The following is an 8315-nucleotide window of genomic DNA, read 5'->3' as shown; positions in this document are numbered from 1 at the left end:
CCCGCCCTCGTTACAAATATTTAACTGGAACGCGAAATGTTATTTTGAAAGTGCAGACCGGAAGTTCTATTTTACCTCCAGTGGTCAGCTCGACCACGAAAGCCAAACCGTGTGTTCACCCCAAACTGTTTGTGCTTCAGTGGACGGTAAAAGTGACGGAGACAGTTAGTTTGACAGACTCCAAAGAGACAATAAACATAACTGAGAAAAGCCATGGCGCTCACCGACGCTGACGTACAGAAACAGGTAAACTTTATGGACAAGTTAAAGCACGTCAATCCCACTGACGTTACGGTAAACATACATAATCTCAGTTAACGGGCCGATACGTGGACTGCAGCACTGTCCCGCTGTTAATCATTATTTCGCACTATGTTTAACATTTAAGGCAACGCCGCAATTCATTTAGTTCTGGTTGTCGGTGGCAGTTTACATTATGACGGGTGCAAAGTTAAAGTTAATGCCTAAATGCTAACATTGCCATTAATGCAAGTCAAGTTGGTCTCATTGGAGTAAATAATGAAATTTGGTCACTTTCTAATGCTAAACTATCAGTTTTAGTAAAACTGTAAAAGTGTGTGCGCATGTTTTTGTATCATTCAGAAAAAAACAGACAGACACATAAAGGACGCACATTGTCAGAGATCTAAACTTGAACCAGCTGCTTTTTGTGTTTCTTATGGCAGATTAAGCACATGATGGCCTTCATTGAGCAAGAGGCCAATGAGAAAGTTGAGGAAATTGATGCAAAGGTAACGGAAGCTCTTCTGCCTGTCAGTCTTGTGTTTTGTCATAGTGACCACTGATTTAATGAATCTTCTCTTACACAGGCGGAGGAAGAGTTCAACATTGAGAAAGGTCGTCTGGTGCAGACTCAGCGGCTGAAAATCATGGAGTACTATGAGAAGAAGGAAAAGCAAATTGAGCAGCATAAGAAGATGTGAGAAAGAGTGGTCACTCAAACTGCACAAATAGGAATGCATTCATCAAAAGAAAATTTAGTTAGCCTTTGGAAATGGTACACCACAGCACGCCTTACGTTCTTGTTTTTAGCTCCGCTGTCCCATCGGTTTGACTGTTTCTGTAAGATGCTTTTTGTCGCTGTTTATCCCACACTTCAAACACTTACAGATCTGACACTCTGCAATCTCACATCTCATGAGTAAACGCTGTCTTTCTGAGGCAGTGACTGATCTTCTGATAGCTTGTTAGGCATCCATTGAACTAACCAACGAGGAAGCAGCATAAACAGATTTAATCAATTCTGGGCCAACAACTCTGAAGAAGAGAAAATGACAACTCTAAAAAGTTCAAAATAAAATCATATTTGGTTCAGGCAGAAATTTTGCTTGAAGAATATCTCTGATAAAAGGAATTAATCGGTATAATCAACGCCCCCCACAGCCAGAGATCCAACATGATGAACCAAGCCAGGCTGAAGGTGCTGAAGGCCCGAGACGACATGATCACGGTGAGCGATGAATGCTCATTTCTGTGTCCACTGGAAACCTCCTCTATTCAAATTCATCATAACTTTAATGATGAATTTGAATTTGTTTCCATGATTAGCTTTCATTCTTGCACTAAATTGTTGTGCACATATTTACACATGGAAATAATGTGTAAATGTTGTGTCCTCTACTTGACCTTCACTACTCCAGTACAGTGAAAAAGACACGTTCCAGTTAAATATTTGTAAAAACTGCTCAGATGCAAGATAAATATGATTTTGCGTACCATAATTCATGAGTCATATATCAATTTCTAATGTATCCAGTTGCCTGTTTTTGTCACAGGATCTGTTAAACGAGGCCCGTCGGAGACTTGCAGAGATTGCTAAGGACCCTGCTAAGTACTCCAGTCTGTTGGAGGGCCTAGTGCTTCAGGTATAATCTACCATTGTGATCTATGATTGCAAACCAACTGTTAATATATTATTCAGTTTTCTATATTTAAAAAGTGAGCTTTTTTTAATGTTTCAGGGATTCTACCGACTGCTGGAGCCCAAGGTTACCATTCGCTGCCGACCGCAGGATGTTGAATTTGTTCAGGTGAAGCTGTTCTGACTAGTTATTTAGAAAAGAAGGAACAGGCCATCTGCCTCTTTTGTCGAATGCACAATAAAACATAGAGTTGTTTTCTCTCTTTATTACCAAACAGGCTGCAGTCAATAAGAACATCCCGATCTACAAAGAGGCGGTGAAGAGTAATATAACTGTCAAAATCGACAAGGAACGTTTTCTTCCAGCTCAGATGTAAGATGATTCAGTTCTTCAGAAAGAAGGAGGTCATGTGATTGTTACAGATTATCTATTTTGTATTGTCAAGATTGAGATGCAGGAATTTTTGCATTTTTAATCAAATATGACAAACACACTGTAGTCACTGCTCAGCTTTAGTTTGACTTTGGGGGTTGGAACAACTTTGTCTTTGTGGAGTAGTCTCCACAAGGTGTTGGAACATTCCTCAGACTTTTTGGTCCACGTTGACATGATGTCGTCACATAGTTGTTGCAGATCATATGATGCAAACTTCCCGTTTAACCGTATTTCAGTGGATTATAATCTAGTGACTGTCGGAGCCATTTGAGTACCGTGGACACATTCTTAGAGGATATGAGCTTTGTGACATCGCACAATGTCCTGCTGCGAGCAGCAGTTACTGTGGTCATAAAGGCATGGACATGCTCAGCAAAGATGCTCAGGCGTATACTGTGGCTCATTTATAGAAAATGTCCTCCACACCGTTGCACCACCAGCAGCCTGAAGCACTGATGCGTGGCCATGCTTTCATGTTGTTTTTACCGCACTGTGACCCTATCAAACCAGGCAACATTTCACAAACCTCTGTTATCTAATTTTGTGAGCCCACTCAAATTATAGCCTCAGTTTACTGTTCTTAGCTGACAGGAGGGGCCCTGGTGTGTAGACCATCTGCTTCAAGGTTTGACATGTTGTGTGTTTGGAGGTGCTCTTTTTGTTAACTAGTGGTTATTTGAGTTACTGTTGCCTTCCTATCACCTCAAATCAGTTCTCGTCCTACCTCTGGCATCAGCAACATACTATCACCCAGAGAACTGCTGCTCATTGGATCTATAAACCCTACAGATGGTTATGTGGAAAGATCCACATACTACTCAATTTCTGATCAGTAGATCAGACATTTGTGAAATGCTCAGTCCAGCATGCCTGGCACCACAACCACACCACATTCTGATGCTTGGTTTGAACTTTGAACCTTACACTAGACATCCCAAAAGGTTGATTCTGTTCATCTGGACGTTTTCAGTGGGAGAAACGTTTCGTCACTCATCCAGGTGACTTCTTCAGTCTCAGCTGACTGCAGGTTTCCCCAACCTTATAAACAGGACATTTGCACAATGACTGAAACTCGCACCACTGAATGAGCAATAGGCTGTGATGAACAGAACAGAATCAACCTTTTGGGATTTACTTACCTGGATGATTGAGCATGCATCAAGACTTAAACTAGACATTTCATTTTATCTTAACAGCTGTGGAGGAATCGAGGTGTATAATGAGAATGGGAAGATCAAGGTTTCCAACACGTTGGAGAGCAGGCTAGAACTCATTGCACAACAGGTAAAGTAACTTCGATGATATACCTCACATCCAAATCTTCTGCTGCTCACTGCAGTAGCTGCTGTTTGCCTGTGGAGGGCAGCAGAGCCTAACTTGCTTTCCAGTGGATCTAATTCGCTGAAGGGTGGAGAGCTGACAGAGAAAAATCAATTTAATCATTAAGACTATACTGTCATGCTAACAACGGATTTACTATATTTAAACTTGCTTTGAGTATTCAATGTTGCCATCGTGTCAATAACGCAAAAACTGGTTCATTTTTTTTAGAGTAAAGCTGTGAAATCAAATGTGTAGTAATTACAGTCACTGCTGATTTATGTTCGTAAATTATTCAGCTTTGTTCAGGAGTAAGGTCTTTTGAGTATTTTCTGCAACAATTGTATTATTAATGTATAGGTATTAGAAAAATAATTTTAAGATTCTCTAAAGGCCCAAATGGTCTAGACCAGAAGCATCAAATGTAAGACCCGGAGAGCCGGAATCAGCCCATGGCTTTGGAGTTTTAAAAGCTGACCTCCCCTAACCTTTATTTAGTCCCTAAAATATCTCAATATATGTAGTTAAACTTCTTTAAAATCACAGAAAGGAGAATTTCACTGGTCTGACCCACTTAAGATCAAAGTGGGCTGTGGAATGAGACGTGGGTGGGCTAGAGCAGTCCTTTGTCTTTTCACAGAGATTCAGTACAAATGATCTTACACATCCAGGTGGAAAAAGCTTAAAGATAAACGGGATGTGCACTCGCACTTGTTGGCCTTGATCAGAACAGGAGCCACAGAAATGACATAGTTACATAGAAATTTGGGATGCTGTGTAAAATGTAAGCAATGACAGAGTGCATATTATTCCACTCTGTCATTGGATGTTTTTAGGAAACTACATGGATACTTAGAAATCTGGCATCCTGTGTAAAATATAAACAAAGAGTGCAATGAATGAATGTGCAATGATGTTTTTAAGAAATTACATAGTTACTTAGAAACTTGGGATGCTGTTTAAAATGCAAACAATGACAGAGTGCATTTATTTGCAGGTCATTTAAAGCCTTTTTGGTAGAAGAGCAACATATCAGGGATTGAAATAGGAAAAATTGATTGAATTCAAAATGAGTATATATGCCAGAAACGAGATTTAACATTTTTAGACAGTGGCAAAAAAATCAAATGACAAACTTTGTGTTCTTACAGCTGGAAAGGAATATCAAATACTGAACTGTAACAATTGTAACAATGTTTGAATGCTGTGGCCAAAAAAACATGGTTGTGATTTATATCCTTACTATCTTGATTCTACTCTTGACAGATGATGCCTGAAGTCAGAATGAATCTGTTTGGTGCCAACCCCAATCGCAAGTTCTTGGATTAACTGTGGACATGAAGAGGGCACAGGTGGAACGTTTATGGTGATGACAGAGCATCACCATAAAACCCAAGAGTCTCCAACCATCTGCCGTTACTGAGATCCAAAGGGAGTGTTTATATAGTTCTAAATACTAATGGACTAAATAACAATTCAGCAAGTGCTCTTACTTTGAAATGTCCTCTATTCATCTTCTCTTAAAAGGACTCAATGTTCTAATGACATTACAGATGTTTGTCTTCAGTCGTTTCAGTTTGAGTAAACTGAGCAAGCTGCATATTTAAACCAAAGATACAGGCATGTGCGTGCGTACACAGAGTTGCTTAGCATTGTTCTCAAGGTAATAATATACCAAGGTATCAATTAAAGTGACATGAGAAAGGAACATGTATGAGATATCTTTATTTACAGCTTGTAAACATACACTTTACTCAGGCTATGTTCACTCTACAATGAGGAAAATGTAGGAACCTATATAGAGTATCCACATCAAAATGTGTCTTGCATTAAAAATGTAAAAAACAAAACCTTTTAGTGGCATCCAGTGGGATTCAGTAATGGCAAACTGTTGGCCAGACAAGTTGCCATACTCCCTCCATGGGTCTAACGATTACAGCTGTCTTTTGCTAAAATTGGACTCGAGTACCAAAACAATATTTCAACACAACCAGTTCCACTTATTTAAGACTTAAAGTTTTTATGCTTTCGAAACAACCAGCTGTCATAAGGCCTTAATTGCATTTTCTTTAGTTATTGTGCGTACACTGAAGCGTCTTATGTATAACTAACTAAGCGGTAAAAGGAATCCAAGGCGACAGCAAGGTTTTATTTAAACCGTTGCAAGCTGCGGAGAAGAGGACGTTAAGCCTGTGGAATCGTGGTTTTGCGGTTGCTGTCGAGCAGGAAGTGAGCAGTCTGTTAGTGTATATTGTATGCTAATGCAGCGATTAAAGCATTACCATCAGATTAAGTAATGACCTCAGAGACACTGGCAGGCAGCACCTTTAAGTCCAGTGAAAGATTCCAAGATTACTCGAGTACAAGGGATACTTAACAGTAGGAAGAAGGATATGGAGCCCCGTTTTAAGAGAAAAACATTGATGTCTGAGTGATTGGCAGTTTAGACTCTGACATCATATATCATTAAGACCCTGTTAAGACAGGTGCTGCTTTTCATCAGTCTGACCACATGATGCCTGATTAAGCATCCTAGTGGGTTATTCCTGAAAAGTTGTGGGATTTATTGCATTTTTATATTAATTTCAATAAAGCACAACTGCAAATACATGCTGTCACATTAAGAGTTTGTGAGTTCCTTAGTTCACTGGACAATGCCCTTTAAAACTGTTTTTTTAATTGATTTATTTTGTTTAAATTTTCTCCAATCAATGAAAAATCTCCGTCGCCAAGTGTGTGTGCAAGGGGCCCTGCTTTATGTCAAAACAAATGGTGAGAATATTCAAAAGTGTAATTAGACTTCCTTTAAGATAATACAGAAATTATGTACTCATTTCCCCTTCATCCATTTGTATGTACTGTGATGTACTACAGGATTTCTCTGCCATCTCTGTGAGTATGTGAACCCATGAGAAACATGACTATAAAACCATATGGTAATGCACTCTCTTTAAAAAAAAAGAGTGAGGCCAGCGATGTTGTATATTCCATGTCTGTAAAGGGTTTTTAGATGAAGCTTGAAAGGAGACATTCTTAAAAAGTTGATGCACAGGCCAAAGAAACTGTTGGATTGGCTGGCATTTGAGTTAGCAGGCTCAAACAACATGCACCAATTGTCCCAGAAAAGAACAGATCTCTCTCAGGTGAAAGGACTAAGCCCAGGCATATTGGCAGGAACTACCCTGGGATAACCAGGCCAGCTTGGGACACAATCCTCACATTAATCATACACATACAAAGGACCTTGCTTAACCTACAGAATCCTGCTTACGGCAAGTGAAAACCTAGAGAAACATTAGTGTGAACCTGGTAGTCCACATATTAGTAAATGAAGCTTCTTTCATGCATATTCTGACTATTGCTCTTCCTTTGGTTAGTGGATTGTGGCTGTATTTCTCCTCTGTCTCTGTTTTCTCTGCTCACTGAGTAACAAAAGCAGCATATTATCTGCACAGAAACAACATGACTGCTGCCACTGGTACTTAGCATTGCTATCCCAACAACCCTAGTACTGTCTCCCCTACCCCAAGAAAGTAGACACCCTGGGCAATGCCAAAAAGAGGAGCAATGACTAAAGCACGACAGGTCGCACCCTTCAGGAATGCTGATGGACCCTCTCGCCTCATGATGCGCCTGCGAAGGGATCAGAGAGGAAAAGGCAAGAAATACAAGAAAGGCAGTGTTACTGGGCTGGTTACGCTTATAAAAACTCTATTGTGGAAGCAGATGTGGCATTATAAGCTTACGTTGTGCAGTCAAGAATTCCTCTGTATGTATCCTCCCCGGCACCTTTCTGCAAGGTCTGCAGACGGGTCTTTATTACTGTTTGGGTGTTTGGAAGAAACTTAAGTTTAGTAGAAGTATTTAACTAATTAGACTAACATGACATTTTATAGATAGAGTGATAGACATACAGATCTGATGCTGAGTTTACAGCATAGATAATTGGCTAAAATTTGGCATTTATAAGCCGGTGCTGATACCAGAACAAATGAGGCAGCCAAACTCTGAATGTGTTAAAATTAACAAGGTTGTATTTGATTTCTTATAAACTTTATTATGTGAATCTGTTGCACACTTGCATTAACATAAATAATTATAATGTAAGTAAAATAGTCTTGTCTAATAAGATAAATATTATATTGGAGTGAAGTATTGCAACATGAAGAAGGTATATACTCGTATCTGACTTCCACTCACCATCCAGCGGTGTAACTGCCACAGCTGCCACTGAGCCAGCGGAGCAGCCTGCCACAAAGGACTGCCAGAACGGCGCCCGGGCCTGCACATCAGCCTGCCCACTTGCACTTTCCCGGCCCAGGGCATTAAGGTTGGCAAACAGGGGGAAGTAGATCATAGAGAAGGGGACATCCCTGAAAGATAAGAGGATAAGTGGGGAAAAAATATGACTGGGTCACGGGAGACACATGAACCTGTTAAACTGCAGCATAGCAGACAGACATAGCTGCAGGAATCTATTGATTAGTGTTGATTAGCAGAGATGTCACAGACAACAACCGCAGTACGAGTTATGCAAAATCTAAAAACTAAAAGCAGTTCATTTGAACACTTTAAAAGGAAGAGACTGTGTCTTTTAAACATTTGTGTATGGCAGCCTTCAACATGAAGCATAGGGTAATGGATATATATGAAAAAATGCAATAGAAGTCTTTTCCT

The 8315-nt window shown here is 39.9% G+C and overlaps 2 protein-coding genes across 4 annotated transcripts in view; one reads left to right on the top strand and one right to left on the bottom strand.

Annotated features, from left to right (window-relative positions):
* Positions 1–92: 92 nt before the first annotated feature.
* Positions 93–5346, top strand: atp6v1e1a (ATPase H+ transporting V1 subunit E1a). Its single transcript, XM_085411612.1, has 9 exons — positions 93–246; positions 687–752; positions 831–940; positions 1405–1471; positions 1797–1886; positions 1983–2051; positions 2161–2255; positions 3515–3602; positions 4905–5346. The coding sequence occupies exons 1-9, from the start codon at positions 214–216 to the stop codon at positions 4965–4967; spliced, it is 681 nt and encodes a 226-aa protein (XP_085267738.1). The 5' UTR covers positions 93–213; the 3' UTR covers positions 4968–5346.
* Positions 5347–5351: 5 nt separating this feature from the next.
* Positions 5352–8315, bottom strand: part of slc25a18 (solute carrier family 25 member 18) — a 10423-nt gene continuing 7459 nt past the window's right edge. For all 3 annotated transcript variants that reach the window (XM_085411608.1, XM_085411611.1, XM_085411609.1), the window contains exons 8-10: positions 7839–8011; positions 7385–7460; positions 5352–7271 (exon numbers count right to left, since the gene is read on the bottom strand). In XM_085411608.1, the coding sequence (XP_085267734.1) occupies positions 7130–7271; positions 7385–7460; positions 7839–8011 (391 nt within the window). In that variant the 3' untranslated portion in view covers positions 5352–7129. The remainder of the gene's footprint in view (positions 7272–7384; positions 7461–7838; positions 8012–8315) is intronic.

Source organism: Rhamphochromis longiceps, linkage group LG7, assembly GCF_057381845.1.
Source record: "Rhamphochromis longiceps isolate RC_006_pf linkage group LG7, R_longiceps_female_GT1.1, whole genome shotgun sequence".
Taxonomy (NCBI): domain Eukaryota; kingdom Metazoa; phylum Chordata; class Actinopteri; order Cichliformes; family Cichlidae; genus Rhamphochromis; species Rhamphochromis longiceps.
This window is presented reverse-complemented; position numbering and strand designations above follow the sequence as displayed.

What these genes read in the sequence shown, in the direction of transcription:
- atp6v1e1a (XM_085411612.1), top strand. Translation starts at nt 214, where the DNA reads ATGGCGCTCACCGACGCTGACGTACAGAAACAG. An exon ending in CCCGAGACGACATGATCACG is followed by an intron (nt 1,472 to 1,796) that starts GTGAGCGATGAA and finishes TTTTTGTCACAG; the next exon opens with GATCTGTTAAACGAGGCCCG. An exon ending in TGGAGGGCCTAGTGCTTCAG is followed by an intron (nt 1,887 to 1,982) that starts GTATAATCTACC and finishes TTAATGTTTCAG; the next exon opens with GGATTCTACCGACTGCTGGA.